Source organism: Myripristis murdjan, chromosome 2, assembly GCF_902150065.1.
Source record: "Myripristis murdjan chromosome 2, fMyrMur1.1, whole genome shotgun sequence".
Taxonomy (NCBI): Eukaryota; Metazoa; Chordata; class Actinopteri; order Holocentriformes; family Holocentridae; genus Myripristis; species Myripristis murdjan.
This window is the reverse complement of record NC_043981.1, coordinates 19,404,593-19,430,681: the sequence shown is the minus strand read 5'-3', so window position 1 is coordinate 19,430,681 and position 26,089 is coordinate 19,404,593. Positions and strand designations below refer to the sequence as shown.

At 44.3% G+C, this 26,089-nt stretch overlaps 1 protein-coding gene across 2 annotated transcripts in view; it reads left to right on the top strand.

The window, feature by feature from the left end:
* sh3bp4a (SH3-domain binding protein 4a) overlaps nt 1-25,182 on the top strand; it is a 28,463-nt gene extending 3,281 nt beyond the window's left edge. For both annotated transcript variants that reach the window (XM_030067735.1, XM_030067743.1), the window contains exons 2-5: nt 5,826-5,989; nt 7,028-9,393; nt 21,361-21,549; nt 22,388-25,182. In XM_030067735.1, the coding sequence (XP_029923595.1) occupies nt 5,869-5,989; nt 7,028-9,393; nt 21,361-21,549; nt 22,388-22,612 (2,901 nt within the window). In that variant the 5' untranslated portion in view covers nt 5,826-5,868 and the 3' untranslated portion in view covers nt 22,613-25,182. The remainder of the gene's footprint in view (nt 1-5,825; nt 5,990-7,027; nt 9,394-21,360; nt 21,550-22,387) is intronic.
* Nucleotides 25,183-26,089: the final 907 nt, after the last annotated feature.

Sequence of the window (26,089 nt, the reverse complement as noted above, 5' to 3'; positions counted from 1 at the left end):
CTCACACACACTCACACACATGCACACACACACACACACACACACACACACACACACACACACACACACACACACACACAACCACATTCCAGCAGTTGTTCAGTCTAACCTGAAATTTAGCCAAAAAACAAAAAGCCTCAATATGTGAATATGTGTGAATAAATGTGTGTGTGTGTGTGTGTGTGTGTGTGTGTGTGTGTGTGTGTGTGTGTGTGTTAAGGATCAGTGTGTGTTGGTTGTGCCTTTAGTTATGAAATGGAACAGCACGACTTCGTGGGGAGCTGGAAAATGATGACATGTTATTTTTCAAGCTTAGCTTTCGGGGAATGTGTGTGTGTTGGCTGTGTGTGTGTGTGTGTGTGTGTGTGTGTGTGGTTGTGTGAGTGTGTGTGTTGGCTGTGAGTGTGGTTGTGTTAGTGTGTGTGTTGGCTGTGTGTACATGGGGGTACTTTTGGGGGATATGGTGGATGTTTGTGTCACTTCGTTGTTTTCAAAGTTTATTGTGGGATTTTTAAATCATTTTTCCGAATATCTGTTTCATGGCTTCTGGAATGTGTGTGTGTGTGTGTGTGTGTGTGTGTGTGTGTGTGTGTGTGTGTGTGTGTGTGTGTGGGAGGATGGATGGATTAGGGGGTCATACACGTATTTGAATAAATACACACACACTCTCTCTCTACAGTCTAATAAATCATGAACTATAAAGTGTTGATTCTGTAATTTTGTAATTTTAATTTTTTAATTTTGCACTTTGTGATCATTTTATAGATGATGTAATAAATCTATAGCATACAGATTAATAACCATAATCTGTTATGGTTTAGGAAGAAAGGAATTAATCAAATTGCATATGAATTATATGAAAATGAGCTGAATTTAAAAAAAAAGTTCTTAAAAAATAAAAAATTTTGCAAAAACCCCATCAAAACATACCAGAAAATTATATTTATAATTATCAATGTTGAAGATTAAACTGCTAGAAAATTACAAGAAAAAAAGAAACAAAAAATCCACCAAAGAAATTAAAAAAAGAAAAAGATTTGAAATCAAACCTTTCAAAATCAAAGCTCGTTCAATGAAATTTATGACTTCATGACATCATCGATTGCATTTCCTGCAGGTGTGCTGGAAATGCCCCCCTCCTCCTCCTCGTCCTACCCCTCCTCTTCCTCCTGCACCTCTTCCCATTCCTCCTCTTCCTCCTCCTCCTCTGCTCCTCTGAGGTGGCAGCTCTTCACAGACACATTTACCTGCTAATTCCTCCTGGGGGGGTCGGAGGGGGGGTTATAGTATTTTCTGGATGACATTGTCCTGTGAGTGATGGCGGCGCCGCAGCCTGATGATGGACTTGAGCGCCTGCCAGCAGGCAGCAGCAGCCTGGTCATTATTTTGGTGGAGCAGGAGGAGAAACCTGCAGGAGGAGAAACCTGCAGGAGGAGAAACCTGCAGGAGGAGAAACCTGCAGGAGGAGAAACCTGCAAGAGGAGAAACCTGCAGAAGGAGAAACCTGCAGGAGGAGAAACCTGCAGGAGGAGAAACCTGCAAGAGGAGAAACCTGCAGGAGGAGAAACCTGCAAGAGGAGAAACCTGCAAGAGGAGAAACCTGCAGGAGGAGAAACCTGCAAGAGGAGAAACCTGCAGGAGGAGAAACCTGCAGGAGGAGAAACCCGAAGGAGGAGAAACCCGAAGGAGGAGAAACCTGCAGGAGGAGAAACCTGCAGGAGGAGAAACCTGCAGGAGGAGAAACCTGCAGGAGGAGAAACCTGCAAGAGGAGAAACCTGCAGGAGGAGAAACCTGCAGGAGGAGAAACCTGCAAGAGGAGAAACCTGCAAGAGGAGAAACCTGCAAGAGGAGAAACCTGCAGGAGGAGAAACCTGCAAGAGGAGAAACCTGCAGGAGGAGAAACCTGCAGGAGGAGAAACCCGAAGGAGGAGAAACCCGAAGGAGGAGAAACCTGCAGGAGGAGAAACCTGCAGGAGGAGAAACCTGCAAGAGGAGAAACCTGCAGGAGGAGAAACCTGCAAGAGGAGAAACCTGCAGGAGGAGAAACCTGCAAGAGGAGAAACCTGCAAGAGGAGAAACCTGCAGGAGGAGAAACCTGCAAGAGGAGAAACCTGCAAGAGGAGAAACCCGAAGGAGGAGAAACCTGCAAGAGGAGAAACCCGAAGGAGGAGAAACCTGCAGGCTGCAGCAGCAGGACAGATACAGACGGAGCCTGCTGGACGTCCAGACGGGGGACGTTTATATTTTTTCTTATGAATTTGTGAGTTTTTTCTGTAACTTTACAAATATAAAGTGAGAATTTCTGAGTTTTTTTTTTTTTTTTTTTTTTTTTTGCAACTTTCTGAATCTTTTTCCAATTTTTTCACAAGTTTGTGAGTTTTTTCTTGAAAATTTGTGACTTCATAATCTCAGAACTTTTCATGTTTTTCTCAGAATAGAGTTTTTCTCTCAGAATATTACCGGCTCTGTATTTTTTTTCTCCCCTTCAGTGGCTCTGATGCACCTTCATAATTACTCTGATGGAAAACTGGAGTGAAGAAAGTGTGAAGGCTCTGAAAGTTCATGTTCATATCGTAGTGGAATGAATGGAAACCAGCGGCTGGAGGAAAGGGAGGAGGAGTGATGTGGCAGCTCTGAAAGCCCACTGCTCGCTCTGGGAGGAGATCAGAGGAACGTTCTGGAGACATCAGACGCTGACGGTGCAGCAGCTCTGGGACGGTCCTTCAGCATCTCAGCTCACAAGATTCATTTTGGTCAGTTTTGTCCCAGCTGACCCCGTCCTCCCCTGGCTTTGTTGTTTTCCTCAGAGGCGATGATGGTGTGCCTTTAGAAGCCAAATCCAACGACTTTCTTCCAGCTGTGGTCGTGCAGATGTGATGTCATGGCCAGAAACACTCCCTGTGCGAGGAGTGATGACCACCGGGTGGGTTTTGTCCCTGAACTCGGAGCTGCTGGGTTTTGGGCCAAAGTGCCAAAGTTGCATGAAATGAGCTAAAAATAAATAAATGAAGTCGACAAATTAAAGCAAGTACTTAATTCAAATACTTTAGTAACATCTTTAGTTTTTGAATCGATGGAAAATATGATAAAGTTGTGAAAAGGGTGTGTCATGGCGTCATGCGGTGGAGTTTGCTCTCGCTGAGCCTCAGGCTGAGGGGGGGTTGAACAGAGGGAGTGTTCAGCCCCAACAGCAGCAGGTTTCTGAACGCCTGCGACAGCAAACACGATACGGTCGCTCTGGGAGACAAACATGATTATTACAGCAGCATCCATGCAGGGATTAGGAGCAGCCGACTCCCAGCTAATTAAAGTTTGGACTCGCTGGCGGCTCCGCTCCGTCCGGCTGATTGAAACCAGTTAATAACGGAGAGCGTTTCACCCGGTCTGCTATTAATACACTCGTGGAAAAAAATAAAAAATACACATTTCCAATTTGGAGGCAGAAGCCCTGCAGCCGTCTCTGCCAGATCCCCTGAAAGCTTTTCTGTCTTTTGTCTTAAATTTCCTCTCTGTCTGTAATTGAAATTTCTGTGCCACTTAAGACCGAACCAAATGAAGTGAAACCAAACTGAAATGAAACTCATTTCCAAAATGCTGCTCATACTGAAAAAATAAATAAATAAAAGAGGAATCATTACCTTGTGTTTATTATTCAGTATCAAATTTGAGTGTTTTTGAGCCCTGTTCCCCAAAACGCTCTCAAGGCTGAGAAGAAGGAAGAATTCATCTCATGAAGCTGCTGCTGCTCCTGTTTTAAAGTCCCATTCCACTCAAAACTGTGTTTTTCCTGTTTCTGTCTGAATGTGTGAGCTCGACTCTGCCGACTCTATCTGCTGAGAGATGTTTTCACACTCCTCTGCTGAAGGAGTGTGTGTGTGTGTGTGTGTGTGTGTGTGTGTGAGTGAGTCAGATGGACACATCCCACAGCCAATCAGCTGTCAGCTGATAGGGTGCTGCTTGGCATATCATTAGCAGTTGATCAGTGAGATTCACTGAAGAAAACAGTTTCAAATACAGTACAGTATTCAGGACTTGCTGGTTGTGTGAACAGAGCTCTGGTTATGAGCCGGAGCTCCAGCAGGCAGCGAGGTGGGCGGGGCTTATTTGCATGTTCATAGATCTGTACATTTTTAATGAGGGCAAGATTTAGAGTTATGTTTAAGGCACTAGGAGCTGTTTTTTCATGGAAAAAAACAGGGTTGGAGAGTTGAAGAGGAAACTTGTGTTTGCCAGTACAGGCAAACCAGTACAGGCTTACATTTGTGCTGTGTTGTTGGAGTCGCGTCCCCGTGCCTGGACCCCATTTGGTTTGGGACCTGAAGTTTTTTGTGCGGGGCGTGGCGGTGTGGCCGTAGTCTTCCTCAGCACCGGCCCTGCTGCTCCGTCACAGCGGCTGACGCCTCTCTCTCTGCAGGATGTTTTATTGATGGCGGCCTCGCTGACCGCCGGACTGCCCGCCAAGTCTCCTCTTCAAACGCTTTGTGAGTGGCTGCTGCAGCGCTGGTGGAGGCGGAGCAGGTGCAGCAGAACGAGGTGTGATGTCTGAGGACGCTCAGCAGCTTTTAACACCAGGCGAACAGGTGAACAGGTGCAGCCACTACACTTTTACTGCATGCTGTGCATCCCAGAGTGCACCTCTGCTGCATTCCCACTTCACCCTGAGAGGAAGTGCTCTGAAAAAAAAATGGTTTATTTATTTATTTATTTTTTCAGTTGCAAGGAATGATGTGGCATCCAGCTAAAATGGACAGTGATTCATGAATCTGCTCAGTTCTGTTTTATTTCAGCTGAAGGGTTGTCAGGTGTTCTGGAAACGGACCGTTTGCTGCTGCTTGAATCGGTTCCTCACGGCGTCGCACCTGCAGCTTCAGCACCGCTGTGCTGAGGTTGTGTTGTGTCACACAAACTGAATTAACGCCCGGCTGTGATGTGAGCTCGGTAATCTGTTTGAGAGTGTCAGATGTAAATATCCATCTGAGCTGGGCGGGGCAGGATGACCCTCCAGGTGCCTTGCTCAAAGGAGTCAGGTGAAGGTCTGGAAATGCTTCCCATAGGAACTGAACCACTGGACATACAGGGGTGGAAATGGTGTCCAAAATCTCGTCTCAGTCAGGAAAAAGAGGATTTCGCCCAAAACGTTGGAGGATACCTTGAAACCACAGAGCAGCCAGAGAGGTGAGGGGAAGGGTTGTCAGTTTGAATCATCCTCAGTAGAAAACAGCTGAAAATTGCAGTTGTGCTGGTACAAAAAAGACTTCAGAGCAGCAGCCTTGGTCCTCCTCTGACGGCTCGCTGGGCTCAGATGTCCTCGGTGTGAAAGCAGAGCTGTTTCCTCCGTCCGTCCAGCTCCTCTGGACGACTCTGTTTTCATTCCCTCAGCGCTACACACTCCTCTGTTCTCCTCCATTGTGATGCTGATCTTCTGTACCCTTTTTCATGATTATTTTTTTATTACATTCTGATGTATTTCCGCCATTCAATTCCACACAGAAAAATGAATCTCTTTTGGTTTCTCTCTTCTATTTGCTGTTTTTGATTTCTCTCTCTGTAAATCACATCCATTGGTCCTCTCCCTTTCTGTGTCTGGTTTTTACATGCAGCTGAACAATCCTCCTCTTTCCTCCTCCAGCAGGTCCCTCTTATTGTGGGTCGTCCTCGTAAAGCACGAGATCCTGTTTAGTTTTGTCGTTGCTTTGACCTTTGCAGTCTTCGCCACTGACTGGACGCCTTAGCTGTAGGCGTGGTCTAGAAAGTGAAGCGCGTCTGGGCTAAATGCCTGAAAGGTAACTGTGTCTGAGTTTGTCCTCTCGTGTTTCCGGTGCAGATGGCGAGCAGCCGCTGAGCGCGCGGCGGGACACGGACCGCCCATGGCCGCCCATCGCATCGTCAGAGCGGCCGGCAGCCACGCGCTGCCTCGCTGCAGGTCGGAGGGCGCGCTCATCGAGCCGAGTGAGGGCGTCGCCGGGGCCCGCCTCTCCGAGGTCAAAGGTCAGTGTCATGCAGTACCACACATGCAACGCTTTAATACTGTTTTCTTTTTCTGTCTTATTCATTCAACTTACTGTCATAAAATTCAGACATAAAAATGTAGTTTTTTTTTTTTTTAACCATTTTATTTTAATTTATTTTAATTGGTGCTTTTATGTGTGGTGTTTTATCTCTCTCTCTTTTATTCACTGTCTGACACCTTTTTGCCGTGTCCTTCACTTGTGAAGCTGAAGGCAGATTTCCGCTCGACAATAAAGATCTCCTCTATTCTTTTCCATTGATTTTGAATGTTCCCATTTAAGGAGTTCAATTTAAGAAAAAGTCCTCACCTTGACAAATGGATGTTAGCACAGTACCAAAAAAAATCACTCAATATCTCTAAACTATAATTAATTAAACTATAGTTAATCTGAAAGCCATTTTACTAACCAGCGATTCATGTCATTTGCAGCCTGTCATTTAAAAAGGGTCAGGGATTATAATTGTGTGCTTTTGAAGAATACATTTTTTTTTTAACATTTTCTAATTATTATTATCATCTTAATTTGAAGTGTAAAACTGTTTTCTCACCCTCCCTATATCTCCCCACCCCATGTGTGTGTATTTGTGTGCATGTGTTTGTATGTGTTTGTGTGTGTGTGTGTGTGTGTGTGCTGTTTGCCCTTCATCATATCTGTGTGTCCATGCTCTCCACACACTGATGAGGCGACGTAAAACCAGGAAGTAGTGGACCTCACATCATATGTGAAAAGCTCACTCCTGTGCTTTTCACTTGGCCGGTGAATCAGGCCGTTGTAAATAATTGAAACTAATCAATCTGCTGCTGATTAAGTGCAGGTTTTTTTCCCCCTGTAATTGATCTCAGCCGTGCACAGGACACTGCACCCTCAAGAAGAATGGTTTTTAAAAAATATATTCATCTGGGTTTTTTTTTTATCTTATTATATGATTATTATTATTGTTTATAGCGGCAGAAGATGGATGGATATTATTGTTTATTATGTGATATACTGATTATGGTGTGTTCTTCTTCTTCAGTGCCTTCTCCCAGTGCCTTAAGGTTGGACACTTCGGCATCCTATGGAGCTGCGCAGGAAGTGGTTGCCATAAAGGATTACTGCCCCAGCAGCTTCACCACCCTGAAGTTCTCCAAAGGTGACCACCTCTATGTGCTGGACACGTCGGGTGGAGAGTGGTGGTACGCCCACAATAACACGGAGATGGGCTACATCCCGGCGGCCTATGTTCAGCCGGTCAGCTTCAGGGACTCCTCGCTCAGCGACAGCGGGATGATCGACGTTCTCGGGGATAGCATCGAGGAGGGGTCGAAGGAGTTTGGGGACCTGGGGGAGTGGACAGGGGTGAGTCTTACACCAACTCTCACCTACAGCAGTAATCCCTTCTCTGTGAACCCCTTCATCAATGGCTGTGGCCCGTTAGATCAGAACTGCAAAGATAGATGTGTAAGGAACTCAGCAGATCTTATTTTCTTTGACACGCTGGAGTCTCCCTCCTCTGGTCCCAACTTTAACTCGAGTACAATCATCTCCAACGGGTTCAGCAGCTGCAACGTTAACAATACAACAACCCCCACCAGCCCGAACCAAGAGGTCTTGCAGAACCTCCACAGGGATAACCCATTTTTCAGGAGTAAACGTTCCTACAGTCTCTCAGAACTGTCCATCCTGCAGGCTCAGTCCAATCCAACCTTACCCTCATCTGGGTTTTTCACGGGCCTTAAGGCTCCTTCACCGGAACAGTTCCAGAGCAGGGAGGACTTCAGGACCGCATGGTTGAACCACCGGAAACTGGCCAGGTCTTGCCATGACCTCGACTCCCTGGGCCAGAGTCCAGGGTGGGGCCAAACCCAGCCGGTGGAGACTAATATTGTGTGCAGACTGGACAGCAACGGAGGGGTCGTTCAGCTCCCGGACACTTACATCAGTGTGCACGTCCCTGAGGGCCATGTCACCCATGGAGACAACCAACAGATCTCCATGAAAGCCTTACTGGACCCTCCTCTGGAGCTCAATGGTGACCACTGCTCCACTGTCAGCCCCGTGGTGGAGATCAAGCTCAGCAACATGGAAACCAAGTCTTTCATCACTCTGGAGATGAAGGTGTCAGTGACCGTGAAGCGAGACAGTGGTCATGTCGCTGAGGTACTTTGTGTAAGAAGCGATTGCAAAGAAGGCCCGTACACGCCGATCCCTAATGCTTACATTTACAAGGACACAGTGCAGGTGCAGCTGGATAATCTGGAGCCTTGCATGTATGTGGCTGTTGTGGTTCAGGCACAGCACATCAGCCACAACACCACTGTTTGGGACCATGTCCAGAAGAAAGTGACTTTAGGCGTCTATGGACCCAAGCACATCCACCCATCCTTTAAGACAGTCATTGCCATGTTTGGGCATGATTGTGCACCCAAGACCCTGCTGGTGAACGAGGTGGGCCGGCAGGCCAGCTCCACCCCACCAGTGGCCCTGCAGCTGTGGGGGAAGCACCAGTTTGTGCTGGGATACCCTCAGGACCTCCAGGTGGGCTTGTACTCCAATATGTCCAACTACCAGGTGAAGGGAAATGAGGGAGCTGGAGTGATTCGGGGATTTCAGGTCAAACTAGGGAAGGTCAGCAGGCTCCTGTACATGATAACATCGCACAACCCCAACAGCATCTCGGACTTTACCCTCAGGGTCCAGGTTAAAGACGCCCTTGATTGTATCCTCGCCCAGTTCTGCGTCCAGACCCCACAACCACCACCGAAGACCGGAGCAAGAATAACAGGACAGAGGAGGTTTCTCAAGAAGAAGGAGGTGGATAAGATTGTCCTCTCGCCCTTGGCTGTTACATCAAAATACCCGCAGTTTCAGGACCGGTGTGTCACCAACCTGAAGTTTGGCAAGTTGATTAAAACAGTGATCAGGCAGCATAAAAGCACCTACCTTTTGGAATATAAAAAGGGAGATATAATTGCTTTACTGAGCGAGGAGAAAATCAAACTGCGAGGGCAGCTGTGGACCAAAGAGTGGTACATTGGATACTATCAGGGGAAGACGGGCCTTGTCCATGCCAAGAATGTTCTGGTTCTGGGGAAAGTCAAGCCCATTTATTGGTGTGGGCCAGACCTAACCACCACGATACTGCTGGAGCAGATCCTGAAGCCTTGCAAATTTCTAACATACATCTATGCCTCTGTGAGGACAGTTCTGATGGAGAACGTGGGCAACTGGAGGGCCTTTGCTGATGCCCTTGGGTACGGGAATTTGCCATTGAATTACTTCTGCCGGACCGAGCTGGACAACGAACCGGAGAAGGTGGCGTCAGTTCTGGAGAAACTCAAAGAGGAGTGCACCAACATGGAGAACAAGGAGAGGAAGTCCTTCCAGAGGGAACTCATGATGGTAAGTCTCTAAAAATGTGTTGGTGTACTTGGGTACAGTGTGAGTACTTTTTTCTATTTATTACTTTTTGTTTTACAGTAGATTTCACAGGGGTTCTAGTCTGTAGAGATGCAGCTTATAGGCAAATGACACTTTGCTGAACATGTACTTTTTATTAGATAATAGTTCTTTGGGTAACAGCATTGGAATGTCCAGATGATGTGTTTCTGTGTGTTCTGACCAAACGCAAAGTGAATTTTTACAGTCAGTGCAAAAAAGCGAATAGACGTGAATTTGTGCCAAGGGACAGGAATTTCCACGTCACAAATATCACCAACACACGGAATTCACATCATCTGTATATTTGAGAAAGTGATGTTCTTCTTGCTCTGATCTGGTGGAACTGGTTTAATTTGCTGTTTGATGCTACATTTTGTAACTTTTGAAATTTGTTTTTAATTGGCTACTTTAATTTGACAATCTCACCCCTTTCTCAGTGATCCCTCTCTAGATTTCCTTCCTTTTTCTTTATTATTTGTTGCAGTTTTGGGCGGGATTTTCTCTCATCGCTCTGAGGGTTAAATCATCCTGTTTTTTGTTTTTTTTGTTTTTTTTTGTGATCTGTTGGCCTTTAAAGCCTTTTTGAGGCAGCCTCAAAAGGCTTTCAAATGATTTGAGGCTCTAACTACACTTGAACTTGATGATAAAAGCTCACAAATTGCTAAAAGGTTCTTTGTTGGTAGATTCTGAGAGCAGAAACTACCAACAAAGTGCCTTTTTAGCAAGTTTCTTCACCTCCAGCTGCTCAGTAACCACCAGTATTAGACTGTGGTTGTTGTGCTGGGCAGCACTCAGGTGGGAATATCTGCACCTTTATTGAATGTGAAGCAGGGCCGTGCTGCACAATAACATGCGTGCTCAGCAGAACATTCCCTGCATAGATAAAGGTTAAAGAAAACAGTCCTGCCTCAACACTGCGGCAACAGTTTTTTTCTTGTCATTAGAACTGAGTTAAGATTTCGTAAGAGTCCCTGTTGCTGTGTGCCAGATCATGTCTTAAGCTTTGAAAAGAACAAAATAAAACATTTCCTCTGCAGTTACTGGCTGTGAGGCTGTGCATGCACACATTACTGCGAACAAGAGGGATTTCCGTGCCCGCTGTACCTCAGCCTTCAGCACGGCGGCTCTGTGCTGCAGATGGACAGTGTGACACAGTTTCCATGCAAGCTGGATGGATTTAAGTTATTACACTCAGTCACATGCGTGGTAAACAACTCGCCTTATAGCCCGAGGCGACTCGGTGTGGAACAGCAATCACATGAAAAATGAAAGGGGGGCGGGGGGGAGAAAAGCAGGAAAGCCTCCGCAGGAGAGCACAGAGCTGGAAATGAACAGCCATCTGCGGTTTCCGGCGAAAAACTGTCAAGCGAACACATGCTGCCTGAGTTTTTGTTCTGCGACTGTCGGCCGGGGGGGGCGGTGGGGGGGCAGGGGACCCTATGGGATGACAAATAGTCCCGAGACGTTCCTGTCGTCACTCAGGAAGCACTTCAGCAAAGTTTGTAGGTGTCCTCCAACCTCATCGACTTGGTGCAGTCAGAGCACCGTCCCAGCAGCAACCTGCCTCAAACCTGCTTCACCTGAGCAGGCGGGGGGGTGCTGCCTTGCTAGGAGGCACTGTGACAGCGGCTGTTGAGGGAGGGAAGCAGGGCCGTAGCAGACGGGGTCCTGGGTGGGTCATGCTCCCCCCATCTGCCCCCAACACCTTTCCCAACTGTACCCCCAACAAGAAAATAAATAATTAATTCAAAAATCAAATGATATAACAAATTAAAATTTCATAAGGTTAAAAAATTAATATAAAATTTCAGCAGAATAAATTTTTTAAAATTTTCAAAAAAATGACCACAATATAGGCAAAAAAGAAACCCTACAAAAACAAGTCCTACAAAACAAGTCCAAAAAAAGTAAGACATTTTTAGATACCCTAAAGCTACATATGCAATTATTATAAGAATATATGTGTGATCACAAGAAAATTAAAATGACTAAACTAAAAATAAAAATTAAAAATTAAAGTCACTGAACAAATGAGCAGAAAATGACCTGAAATATGTGGATATAAATAAAGTGAATTTATAACTTAGGACGGTGATTGGTTGGTCATTTTCTTGTAAAACAATTTGAAATGCCATTTTATCCTTATTTTTTGGATAATTTTATGATCATATCCTCATAATTTTGGACTACTTTTTTCATCATTTTCAGTTGGATTTTTTTTCAGTATTTCTGTGACATTTATATGGTCATTTATTCACACACTGCTCTTGTAACATTTATGCTGCTAAAAACCAAACAGTGATGTTGGTGTGTGTGTGCTTATGTGTGAGTGTGAGTGTGTGTGTGTGCGTGTGTGTGTGTCTTTGTGTTTGTGTGTGTGTGCACGTCTTCTCCTTTTCACTGATTCTTTTTTTTCCCCCATGATGCAGTGAGCTCATTGAGTCGTCATCAGGCTGCAGGTTGAAGGTCCACTGAGTCACACAAGCCACACACACACACACACACACACACACACACACACACACACACACACACAGCAGAAAATAGTCCCTCTTATATAATTGTTGCTCAGTAAAACATCGCTGCGCCTCGGGCTGAAAACACGGCTTGCTTTCCATCTCCCAGCCCTCTCTCGTTTTCCAGCTTCCTCTTCTTCTGTGGTAAAATAACAGCATCTGTTTTCCTAAACTGACAACATAAACGCTGTTTCAGCTAAATATTCTCGGTACTCTGACATGAGCAGAAGTTTGTCTGTTCTCTGTCGCTGCCAGCTACAACAATGTTTAGTTTTTTCCTTTTTCATTTCTTTCGCAAAAAGCCAACGTGTGTGTAGTTTGTCTGATTATGATCATCAAAATCAGCAAACCTTTTTTGAAGCAGAAGTCACTTCAGTTTTTTTAACTTATTTTGCTGAAGTTCTGAAGTGTCTTTATTTTATTGCTTTATTGTTTTTCCTAGAAGTCCGTTTCAGTACCTCAGGAAACCGTCACAGCAGATGTTTCAGCCTCAAGTCGGTTTGAAATCAGAGACGTTCAGTTTTTCTGCGAGTGAGGCGGCTTTACTTTTACCTAAGTGTGAATTTGGATCATTTTTTACTCTGGAAAAGTAAAGAGCTCACCTGCTGCAGCCGACAGGTGCACCCAGTGAAATGTGAGCTGTGTGTGTGTGTGTGTGTGTGTGTGTGGGCGGGGGATCCGTTTTCTCTGACAGATCTTTGAATGCAGTGGATCGTGTTACGTAGAGGCAAGGTCACACACACACACATACACACACATACACACACACACACACACACACACACACACACACACACACACACACACACACACACACACACCCATCAGGGAGTGTAATCGACCCCCTGCTTGTGGTTTGGGCTCCCATCCAAACCATGAGGCCAAATGTTGCATTCAAGGCCCCTAGGAACTGAGAAACATCGCACTTCTGATTAAAACAAAACAAAAAAAAAAAAATACACATTAGTACCAGGAAGTGTGTGTGACGTGCTGTGACGTCACGAGGGAACGCTCATGGTGAGGAAAACCCTTTGACACCCGAACAAATCCACCCAGCAAATTTGCCAAAAAAATTTCCCAAAAATTTGTAAAAGAATCATTCTCTCTCTCTCTCTCTCTCTCGTTCGTCCATGTCAGACACCTGAACATGCCTGAATCTGAGGTTTCCCAGCCGTGCTGAACGCAGCGTCGCCTTGTTAAACCCCGCAGTAAAAACACTCCACTCTGCAAAATCTGCGTCCCACTAAATTCAACTTGTTCATAAATTCACCGCCGTCATGGTTACCGCTGCTTCCTCATCTGTGATTGGCCGAGTGTCAGCCAGTAAAAATCAGGGCGGTGATGAAGCGTCGGACAGTGAACGCCTCGTTATTCACGTTGGGCCAGGTCTGAGGAGGAAGACTCTGCAGCAGCTGAAGGTTTAGAGGAAGGTGCACATATCTGTCCCATCACACACACACACACACACACACACACACACACACAGTCACAGTCACACTGAACCTGTTTCCATTAAGAGCTCAAGAGTCAAACGTCCATAAATAGATTTCCTTTTTTGTTTGGTTTTTTTGAATATTTGGACTATTTTGTGATCATTTTTGTAATTTTCTCCTATAATTTATTTTTTAAATTAATTATGATAATAATAAATATAGTTTTCTCGTCTTTTTTTTTTTTACTTTTTCAACTTATTTTCTAGCTATTTTCTTGTGTTTTTTTACAAATTTTTTGGGAGGGCAGATGATTTTCCTGCAATTTCTTTCTATTTTTTTTTTTTTTTTTTTTACATTGTTATTTTGAGGCAGTGTCATTTCCTTTCTTACAGTTTCATGGTGAATTTTTAAAACTTTTGGGGGAATTTTGTGATAATTTCTCTGTAATTTAACTTTAAATGTGTAATCATAATAATTCTAAATATGGTTCTCTGGTCATTGTACTACTTTTTGACTAATTTTCTAGTTTCTATTTTTTTCTCTTTTTCACATTTTTTTGATAATTTTGAGGCAGTGTTTTCTTTTTTACAATTTCATGATAGGTTTTTTAAACATTTTTTGTGGATTTTTGTGGTAATTTTATATCATAGATTTTATTTTATGTGGTAATTTCTTTGTAATTTAATTTTAAATGTACAATGTTTTCCCTCTGAAAGCTTCTGGAAGTGAAGTGAAATGAGTGAAGCTCATTTGGCAGAAAATTGTCAGCTCTGAAAATGTGATGCAGGAACCCAGAATACCACCAGCCTGCCCACACTGTCTACAGTACAATAATACTACTAATAATACCACACTTACTTATAATAATAATCATGGTAGTAATAACCAGCACAAGCTCACATGTCGGCTGTTTCATGTTTTCTGTCCCTGCCGTGTGAAGTCTGACAGCGCAGGAAGCCCCCGCCAGACTGCGGGCTTTTATTTTGAAACTATTAGAACTATGAGAACTCTGCTTTGTGAATTCTACTCCAAGCACCCAACTTTTATAACTCTACTATTTACCTATTTACCTAAGGACTCTACTCTGAAAACTCTAGTATGGGAACTCTACTTTGATAACTCTAAGGATTCTACTTTGAGACATCTACTGTGATAACTTTACTCTGAAAGCTCCACTGTGACAACTCTGAGGACTCTATGAGTTCTGCGTCTTGTTTTGAAAACGAGACGCTGCTGAGATCAGAGACGTTTCAAGTCACTTATACAAAAATGTTGATAGAAGAACCGTCTCGCTTCCTTCTCATCTATGGTTCTCTTTCCAAAATAAAAGTTCCAACCAATAGTTGACGTTCTCTGTGGTTGTGTTAGGCTCTGCCCCCCTGTCAGTCAAGCCAAAGCAAGTCGGTGAATGAACCAAGTCGCTGCTCTGTCGTATTCAGACGCAGTTTGTTTCACTGTATTTACTCTGGAAACCAAATGAGACCAAGGGAAATCGGAGGAACTGAAATATCTCTTAGTGTGATGCGAGCAGCGAGGGAGGGCTGGGGGTTTGCTGGGTGAGAGTCTGAAATGTAAATGTGAAGGTTAATGACTCCAGCTGGAGCCCAAACAACAGCTGACAGCGTGTCCTCGAGCCTGTGGCTGTCACAGCGCTCTGACCCCTGACCTCTGACCTCTGACGTGAGCAGCGGCGGGACACGGCTGTCTGGCGGCGTCGTGCTGCAGGAGCCTCCTCGCCTCCTCGCCTCGACACCGAGAGGCAAACAGCAGCAGGAGGCTCAGAAATCTCTCGCCCAGATTCCTGCAGGATTCAGCTGGTCGCTAACGAAAGTGTGCGTGTCGTTGGCAAAGTGGCGAAATGTCGCTGTGAAGTTTGGCTAAATTTTGGCGAAGGAAAAACTGGCGGGGTCCCTTGACCTCTGACCTCCAGATGTGTGAATGAAAATGGGTTCTCTGGGCAGCCACGGCTCTCCCCTTTGCAGACACGCCCACCTTCTGCTAATCCCATGCAGTTTGGGCCCCAAAGCCTGCAGTCCACATGTGTTCTTGTGGCCTGTTGTAAAATGGTGTGTGTGTGCAGACTGGGGCCTAAACAGTCTTGGAGCTGTATCAGTTGGCTTTGACTGGAAAGCTGAGACTCTTGTGGATTCAATGAGCCACATTTGATTCCTGTGTGATGATGTTGGCCCCCATAGCAGCCATTTCACTGCAGCCAGAGACTTTTGTCCAACTGGAATGACCTCTAGTGACCTCTAGGAGAATCACAGCCTCATCAAACTTTACAGACACAAACTAGAGAGCGAGGCCGTTCAGAGGAGCTCTGCTTCTGCAGCTGGACTGACAGGAAGGGCCAGTTTCTGACACGTTTACACAACACAACGCTCAACATCCAATCAACGAAAACATAAAATTCTTACAGAAATCTGCAAATTTTAAATGTTTTTGACACCAAAGCAAAGCAGGAATTTTTCTGTGGTGTTCCTCAAGGTCTTGGTGTCCTAATTTGAGACCATGTTTGTTTATTTATTTTTTTAAATTATTTTTTTGTATTATTTTTTATTCTAATTTTTATTTATTGTTTTTTATGTTTTTATATATATATATACACATATATATATACACACATATATATATATATATATATACACATATATATGTATACATATATATATATATATATATATATATATATATATATATATTTTTTTTTTTTTTTTTCCCCCTTCTATTTTTGTTGTCTCTGGTATTTATGTTATATGTATTTGCTAAGGGTTTTTATTTTATTTTGATATTTTCATTTTTTCTAAAGTGATTTGATATTGTGAGGAAGGGGCAGGACCAGATGAGCTTTTTGCTGTGCGTCGTGTGTTTTCTTCACGTCGACTGTTGGATGTTGTGTTTGTTTCTTGTATCTTACGTTTGGTGATCTATTTGTTGGATCTGTTGGAGGAAATAACATCTCCAGTGGTCAAAAATGGTAAAATTTCATACCAAATCTGTGCAACAAATGGTATCAACCCATAAATTGCTGCAAAACTTATGACACGTAATTGAACATGGGAATGGCTTTATATACTGCCATCGTTATGTCTTAAACCTCATATGCTTTAAATTAATTAAAAAAAAAACAGAAACAATGTTTATGGCAGATGTATGATGAGAATAACTTGACACACATGATGTTTACCCCCCCCCCCCACGCTGGTCTGAGGCCGGCGGCTCCAGCTGCACAGCCGCTGTGTGCCGCTCGGCTCGCCTCGGCTCTATTTTTAGCTCCTGTCATGACAGACGGCTGAGGCCTGATTCAGCAGACAGAGCAGATCTCATTAGCGGGCCAAAGCCCTCGGAGGCCAGGTGGTCGAGAGAGATAGAGACACAGAGAGAGAGAGAGAGAGAAAGGAGAGAGGGATGAAGTGGAGGGGAGGTAGACTCGTAGCAAAACCAAATAATTCATCAGCTGCTTACGGTTTCCATGTAACCTGGACGCTCAGGTTTTGGTTTTTGAAAATGGATAATTTGATGTTTTGAGCCGCTGCAGTAACGAAAAAAATGAACTGAAATTGTAGAGGAGCAGGGAGAGAGAGAGAGAGAGAGAGAGAGAGAGAGAGCTCAATTTCTTATTTCTCTATTTATTGTTATGAATGCATTGTTATTGTAGTAAATCTCCAAAGATGAAGAAGAAAAACGTGAAGAGTCGCCTGTTTTTCTGTGTTCGTGTCGTTGCCGGCTGCAGGTGAGGACCAAGCAAAACTGAACCGAGGTCGTCCCGATTTTATTCACAAAAAAAAAAATACCCCCCTGCACCGTTTCCAGACGTTTGAGTTACAGTGAAACCTGCTGCCGTGTGTCAGTTTCTGATTGGCTGTGCCGTGTGATGTCACGGCGGCCAGCTGAAGGCGGCGCAGCTCCTCTGTCAAAGAAATCGCCAGGTTTCCTCACATCCTTTCAAAATAAAATAAGAAACCGCTTGTTTGTTTTTGCCTGCTGGTCAGAGGGACGGTGTGACGCCACACACACTCAGAGACAGCTCTTCAGAGTGATGCCACACAGGAACCACTTTTGGTTCCACAGAGAACCTTTTAGCAGGAGGTTCTTTAGGTGCCTCCAAGAACCATCGAAAAATGGTTCCTTTAGGATCCATTAAAGATTCTTCAAAGAACTCTAGCAAAGACTCTGAGGGGCATTTTTCACTGTTTTCTGATGGACGGGCGATGGGAATGACGGGAATTTCTGCCTCATGAATGATCTGATGCCATTTCCATGTTCACACGCCTGAAATTTGCAGTCTGTGATGCAAAAATATGCAAAAATGTATTAACTGAAAAAATAATGGACAGTTGTAGTTGTAGGGCTGTTCCATCACGGCAAAAATCACAATCACGATTATTTTGGTCAATACTGAGATTGTGATTATTCAGCAGGACGACTCCCTGACTATGGAAACATCATGTCTTTTTTTTAATGTCTTTTTGGGAGTATTTTCTATATTTTATATATTTACTCATAAATTTGATATCTTTAAGTCTTTTAGTTTTTGACTGTTTTGTGTTTTCGCTCGTTTGAACTCTTTAAAGGCAGTTGTGTGTGATGCACCGTGAGGATCGTCAGTTTCATTGTTCCTTCTGTGTAATGACAGTGAAGGAATCTTGAATTTTAAATATGAACATTATCTTGTTTTCATAATCACTGGGAGCTGAAGTTGTCATCGTACAGTTTCCGTCGCTCAGCTTCGTGCAGCTCGTTCTCCCTCAGGTGGAAAGAGATTGTGTTTTTTTTTTTTTTTTTTTTTTTTTTTTTTTTGGTGTCACCTCAGCTGATTTATTATATTTTTTTCCACATCATGTCGGGCGGTGAAAGCAGAGCCTGGAGAGAATCTGTCTGCTCGCCTCTGTTGTGTTTTTCAGAGTTTGAGGCTTTTCTGCCAGACTGAGAGAGAGAGAGACAATCAGCTTCAAATTCTGTCTTTCTGCCTCAGATTGGAGTGACTGATGTGTGTGTGCGTGTGTGTGTGCGTGTGCGTGTGTGAGGGGCTGACGGGCTGAATGTGGCTGAATCAGTGAGCTCAGTTGTTTGCCGGGGGAGAAAATGATGATTTTATTTATTTATTTATGTATCTGAAAGCTGGATCGGGGCCGTGTCGCCGCTGAAATAAACAAAACGATGATCCAGAGCGGCTGTAAATGATTGATTTACATGTTTTTATATCAAACTGCCTCAGTGCCCTGTGCGCTGTCATTGTTTAATGTGCCTGTTATCATTTCTGTGGTATTTCACCAAAGAAATCCACGAGGTGCAGGTTTGTGTCTGTAGTCAGCGCAGAATGTTCATCCTGATTGGATGAAAGGTCTTTCTCAGTTCACCTGTGCGGCTCAAATCAGCTGCAGTTTTCCAGCCAGGACACCTGAGGCGCTTGGTCACTCCTGAGACATGAGGAGGAGAAGTTTGCACCTTGTTAGTGACGAATCCAAACAAAAAAATACATGAAAGAAATCACGTGAAACATGGACGTGCAGGTACCTGAAGGGACGCCGCGGCTCCTGCTGCTCCAGGACGATGGAGAATGTCGTTTTCTGTCCAGGTGTGACACGTTTTTAAAGTGCGAGTTGTGATGTTAATGTATTTGGTGAGAGCGAGCGCTGCACCACGTGGCTGAACTGTTCTGAGCTGAAAAAAAAAAACTGTCCTGAAGGCTGCAGAACAACAAATGTTTGTTTGGGATTCAGGCTCCACGCTCTTTTGCTTTCTTCCGGCCGTCTTGCTTGGCAAACTGGTGGAACTACTTTGTCTGTGTATCCCTACGCCACAGCGCTACAGTCTGTGTTCATTCCCCTGCCTGGTGTGTGTGCGTTCGCTGACTGAATATGAGACGTTTGGCTGCAGTGTGGTGACGAGGGTTGCAAAATTCTGGGAATTTTCAAAGCTGGAAACTTTCCAAGGGAATATATGGGAATTAATGGAAATAAACTTAAAATTGCAGGTTAGCATATAACAGGGAATTTAAATGTAGTTGATAAGGAAACATGTTGAAGCATCATGTTGGTTAAAATAAGCGCTGCGATTGGTCTGTAAAGAACTGCATTCAGTCTCTCTCTCTGTCTGTGCTTTGCTGTTGTTGTCCAGCAGCTGTGGCTTCCTGACGGTCAGGAGTTTGGACAGTAAAACAGTTTGGCTCGTTTTTATTGGCGCTTCACTTTGACAGGCTCCTCTTCCGTTTCTGCAGCTCCTGGAAAACACTTCCACATCGGGTTAGAAGCATCTCTGTTCCTCTCCCACGTGAACGCACAGGTCGGGATATCACAAGTGGGACTTTTCACACACACACTGCTGCCTCGTAATGCTGCACAAACTGAATAAATAATAAATATGACCCTGAAGGTCTCGCTTACAGGAATACTACAATCCTGTTTTCCTGATTTCCCTCACTTGAGACCAGATGTTGGACACCATTTCCACCTCTGTACGTCCAGTCGTTCAGTTCCTGTGGGTAGCATTTCCTGTTAGCTTAGCATAAAGACTTGAAGTCTATGGGAGTCGTTAGCCTGGCTCTGTCAAAGTGAAAAAATCGACCCTCCAGCAGCTCTGAAGCGTCTGACTTAACAAATCTTCGTTTGTAAGTGAGGAGCAGCAGCGTCGGGGACGGACTCTGCACACGTGTTTGTTGCCGCCCAACCTGCCACCCTCATCTTCATCTTCATCAAATCTCCATCAAGTCTTCTACAAGGTTTTCATCTGACAGCAGCAGGATATTGATCGGTCAGACGTGGAGCGGAGCGTGCATCACTCGACCTGCGATCAATCTTCAGTGGAGAGCAGCTGGAGGCAGGCGGCACAGCTGAGACGTCAGCAGCCGTGGAAGTGGATTATTCACTTTCATACTTTGATCATTTCTTATCATATTTCTGCAAAAGACGTCCCGTGGCTTCTCCTTCTGCGGTGCACCTCTGCCTACACAGTGTGTGTGTGTGCGCTCACCGTGTGTGTATGAGCATCGATTTATAACTTCTTGTTCATGTTCAAAGAATCTGCTGTATTTTCTGGTTCACTACACTCAGTATAACAAGGGGCCTCAATCAGACTCCGACACAAATAATGAAATATTGACGAGGTGGAGAGAGACGCGTTTAGACTCAAACAAGAATGACAGGAAAAATGCTTTTCATGCTCGTCGGGTCAGGTAAAAAAAGCCACTTTCAAAGAACTATTAATCAACTTCAGTTCAATTAAATTTTGTTTCTGTTCTGCACATTTCATAAAATAGATGTTTCTCAAAGCGCTTTACACAGAATGAGCAAGGAACAATGAGTAAAAAGAAACATAAAATGAATAAATAGACCTATAGCCCCCAAAAACATTATTAAACATAAAAATAGAAAGAGCATAATAGCCTTGAAAATGTCTCAGTGACCACCAGCTGGTATATCAAACAGGAATATAAACCTTGAAATTTGTGAAATTTTCCTCAAGAACTCTACTTTGAGACCAAATCCCCTTTTCCCGACTTCCTGACTAAATAATAAATATGACCCTGAAGGTCTCGCGTACAGGAATATTCCAACGTTTTGGGGGACATCCTCTTTTCCCGATTTCCCTCACCTGAGACCAGATGTTGGACATCATTTCCACCTCTGTACGTCCAGGGGTTCAATTCCTATGGGGAGCATTTCCTGTTAGCTTAGCATAAAGACTTGAAGTCTATAGGAGTTGTTAGCCTAGCTCCATCAAAGCTCTGTCAAAAACCACTCCACTTTGTTTTTGTTTTAGTTTTCTGTTTTTTAAATTCTAAGACGTCTGTTTCCAAGATGTCTCAGTCTGGGCAAGTTGGGAAAAAAGGGATATTTCACCCAAAGCGTTGGAGTATTCCTTTAAAGGTGTCATTGAGAATGACTGTGTCTTGTTTCTGCCGTGGGAGCAGGACCTCAGACAGATGGACAGGTATAAACCATAGATACATGAATGTTTTGTCTTCTTGTCCCTGCCAGGCGCTGCTGAAGATGGACTGCCAGGGTCTGGTCGCCCGGCTGGTGCTGGACTTCGTCTTGTTGACCACGGCGGTGGAGGTGGCGGCGCGGTGGAGGGAGCTGGCCGAGAAGCTGGCCCGGGTGTCCAGGCAGCAGATGGAGGCTTACGAGGCGCCGCACCGCGACAAGAACGGCCTGCTGGACAGTGAGGTGAGGAGTCAGGACGTCCCCCACGAGGCGGGTCCCAGCCCTGAGAGAGGGCTCCTAAAATGATCTTAGATCTTCGGTGAGCTCTTATCGTCTTATCGGCTCTGACAGGTGGTGAGTCTGAACCCTCTGACATCTGCAGGCACGTCAGACCTCGTGGGTTTAAATATTTGAGGAAGGTGCCTGAACAGTCAGAGGATCATTTTCTCTTGTTCTTTCAATTTGTTTTTTACATTTTCAGCACATTTTTTCCCCTATGAACTTTCTCTTTTTTTCTTTCAAACATTAAGGTTTTTTTTTTTTTCATTTTTTTTAAATATACAGGACGTTTTTTCCCCCTATGAATTTTCTCTTTTTTCTTTCAAACATTACTTTTTTCTTTTTTTTTTTTCTTTTTTTTTCCAGGGCATTTTTCGAATGAATTTTCTTTCTTTTTCTTTCAGATTTTCTGGTTATTTTATTTTTTCTTTCTTTTTCTTCTTCTTTTTTAATTGTATATCTATTTTACTTTATTGTTCAAATTTTAGGTCATTTTTTTGTTGCTTAGTTTCTGGTCATTTCATTGTTGGGTTTTTTTCTCCTCTTCTAATTCCCTGGTGATTTTCTTTAAACCTTTTATTAATTTTCTGGCAAATTTTTGGGGTCATTTCTTGTGAAGTTGCTCATTGTCATTTTATCCTCTTGTGTTTTGGAAAGAAATCAGCCAAAATCAGAGTTAACGGCTATGATAAAAAAAAAAAATGTGCAAAATAGCAACAGCAAAAGTCACAGAGGACAAATGAAAGACGGTGATGTCCTGTGTGTGTTACCCTCCCTCACCCCCCCTCCCTCCCCCCTTCAGTCCATGTGGAAGCCGGCCTACGACTTCCTGCTGACGTGGGCGGCCCACATCGGCGACAGCTACCGCGACGTGATCCAGGAGCTGCACCTCGGCCTGGACAAGATGAGGAACCCCATCACCAAGCGCTGGAAGCACCTGACCGGCACGCTCATCCTCGTCAACTGCCTGGACACGCTCCGCAGCGCCGCCTTCTGCCCCACTGGCCACGGCGACTTCGCCATCTGAGCGGGTTCCCCCTCCCCCTCCCGCCGAGGGTCGTCCCGGGCCGGGAAACGCCGGCCCTCCTCCAGGCGCAGGGCGTCCTCGTCATCAGGATTCAGAGATTTGGACGGCGGTGATGCTGAATTGGCTTCCTGGACGGCGACAGATTTGTCTTCGTTAAGCGTCTGAGACAGAAGCGCCGTCGGACGGCTAGCTAGCTGACGCTGATGGATGATTTGTGCAGTTGGAAACGTCGATGGCAAACTGGGATCTGGCTCTTTTGTCCTTTGTTGTTTCTTTCTCTCCGTCCTCGGTCTCGGCCTCGCTCTCCCTCCATCTTTCTCTTTCTTACAGATATTTCCCCATCTCGCTGTTTCTGTCTTTGAGTTTCTATCTCACTCTGTCTCTTTTTGTGTTATTTTCTCTGTATCCTCTGCCGTCTCTTTACCTCCCTTCACTTCACCTTGTCCTCAGTCTTTCTTTACCTCTCCTTCTCTGTCCCTGCTGTCCTTTTGTCTCGCTTGCTTTTACTCCTCCACTCCAGTTTCTTATCTCACCGTCTTTCCATCTCCACGTCTTTTCCACTCTGTCGTATTCTCTCTCTCTCTGCATCACTACATTTTATATCCCCTCTCTCTTTCCCTTTCTCCCTCTTTCTCTCTCCTTCGCCCTGAGGACTCGACCAACCGTGAACTTTGACCTCTCCGCCGTCTCTGCAGGTTGATTTTATCGCCACATCGAACTGAGGAGTGCGTTCACGTTGTCGCCCTCCAGCCTGCGGTCGGACCGCCGCCGATTCCCCCCGAGCCAAAGTCCAAACAGGAAACCACCTCTCCCTCCATTTTTTCGATCGACTGCCTCTTGTTCACGTTTTCTACAAAAAAGGAGGCAGAGTGGATGTGTTTTTTTTAAAGCTTTCAGCATTTTTAAAAAGAAAAACTCAAAATGGACTCTCAGTCGTTCAATACATTTGTACTTCAGCAGTATCTGACAGTTATTTTTGCTTGCCAAAAACCGTTAGCCTAGCGCTAGCCTCACATGTGACACCAAGGTCAGTCCATGCAGTGAAGGTATATCCGTTTGTACAGGATATACTTCTGTTTTGTTTTTGTTTTTTGTTGGTTTGTTGGTTGGTTTTTAACTTGGAGAACAATGCAGTCAATGTGTTATCATCAGTGTTATTGTTGTGTACTGTTGGTTTGGATTTTTTTCCCGATGCTGCACTCCAGTGGAAGTCAGGAGGAGGAAATTCCCAGTTTGTCGGCTGTAATTGAGTTCGGAAAAACAAAAGAGGAAACATGAGATTTTCTTTGCCGTTCAGCGTCCAGCAGCTCATGTCGGCCCGCTGTGTCGGTATCTGATAGCATTAGCTGGCTTGTTAGCTTAGACTGTTATCAGCGGTACATTTATTTACAACTTCACATTTTGAATGTATAACCCCGTTCACCAGACAGTGTTGTGATGCATTTAAGGTCCTGCAGCCCTAAATAGAACGTTGAATTGAATTTTGAAAATGACAAACGTGTTAAAATTGTAATGTTGTGAAGTGTTTACAGTGTTTACCGCCTGCCCTGTGGCGTAGTGTCGGGTTGTATCCCTCCATTCACTTCCACAGTAAAACCCAGAATAACACTTTCAGCCCCGAAACCAACACCAACAAAGAGGATTATGACAATATAAACAACAACAAGTCCTGGTTCCCATTTTTTTTAGGAAATTAAACATCTCTTGTCTTGTTATTTAGCTATTTAAATTGGAAAGTAGATCCGGTAGGTAACCTTGCGCCAGGAAGAAATGACCTGATTCTGCTTTCACAAAGAATAATTACTGGAAAAAACAAAATGGATACCGGAACTTGTTTTTTTTTTACAGTCATAACCCTCTTTGTTGGTGTTGGCTCTTCCTGGCACAAGGTTACTATGTGGGCATGTCCCGCAGACACTACCTGCCGGATCTACTTTCCAGTTAAAACAGGAAAGTAACAAGAAAAGAGACATTTAATTTGTTTTTTAAGAAATTGGGTACCGTAACTTGTTGTTTAAAATGTCATAACCTTGTTTGCTGGTGTTGGTCTTTGCGCTAAAAGTGATATTTTATTTCGGGAACTGTTTTGCTGTGGAGGTGAACGGAGAGATACAAATCCAGAGCTGTGGATTAGCGGCCCAGGGGAGCAGCGCAGCAGCTAATGAGGAGATTTCACTGCATCAAGGGACAAGGTAAACTTCAAAATGAAGAAATCTGACCTTGAAGTTACAGGATTTTAGTTCTTTTATTCTGAACTGCTGTCCTTTGGCGTTTTTTCCCAGTACAAAGTAGGAATTTCCAACTTTCTGATATTTCTGGAATGCAGCATGAGCGTTTGTTTTCTTGGCGGATCCCACGCATGCATGGGGACGTGTCGACCACGTCTTGCTCAAGGACATGTCAGCTGTCAGGTAGGGGATTGAACTTGCGGCCCGCCAGAGTTTAGTTTGCAGATAATCCCACGGTTAGAAATATAATTTTACATCAAAAACTGTGAAATGCTTATCAGGAAGAGTCTAGATTTTGATAAATATGTGACTTTGCTATTAAAGAAGCCTTTCTTTGTCTGATTTTTTGTTGAGTTTTTTTTTTTGTCTTTTCTCTCCAGTTTTCTGTCTCAAAGTAGAATCCATCGGCTGTCATGCTTTGTTTCTTTTTGAATTTGATTTCTACGCCTGCTTTCATCTTTTCTGTTTGCTTTGCTGAGGAAATGTTTTTAAGCCGTAAGCCGTCCTCTGGCTTTTGTCAGTTCCAGGAATATGTAGGAGGAGTTTATATTTACCAGGCTAACAACTCCCATAGACTTCAAGTCTTTATGCTAAGCTAACAGGAAATGCTACCCGCTGGACGTCCAGAGGAGAAGATGGTGTCCAACATCTGGTCTCAGTCTGGGGACGTCAGGAAAAGGAGATTGTGTCCAAAATGTTGGTTCCACCTCAGAAATCTGGTCATGACTAAATGTGTGTGTGTGTGTGTGTGTGTGTGTGTGTGTGTGTGTTATTTGTCATCACAGATTCCAGGCAGTTTCCTCTTAGTGGCCTCCAGGAAGACAATACAGCAGATTCCTGCATGTAAACATCATCTAGACTGGCCTGGGATTACTCACACACACACACACACACACACACACACACACACACACACATACACACACACACACACACCACACACACACACACACACACACACACACACACACACAAATAGCAAACATACACACACATCCAAGTATCACACATGAATGCACAAAGACAAACGCCTGCATACGAATTCAGCCACACACGCGCACACACACACACACACACACACACACACACACACACACACACACACAAATCCACCCTCACATGTTCTCTCTTTCTTCTCACCCTTTCTTTTAACTCTCCCCCTCCCTCCCACCCATACACAGTCCCCCCTCCACACACACACACACACACACACACACACACACAGTCAGGCATACATTTTAATGTGCTT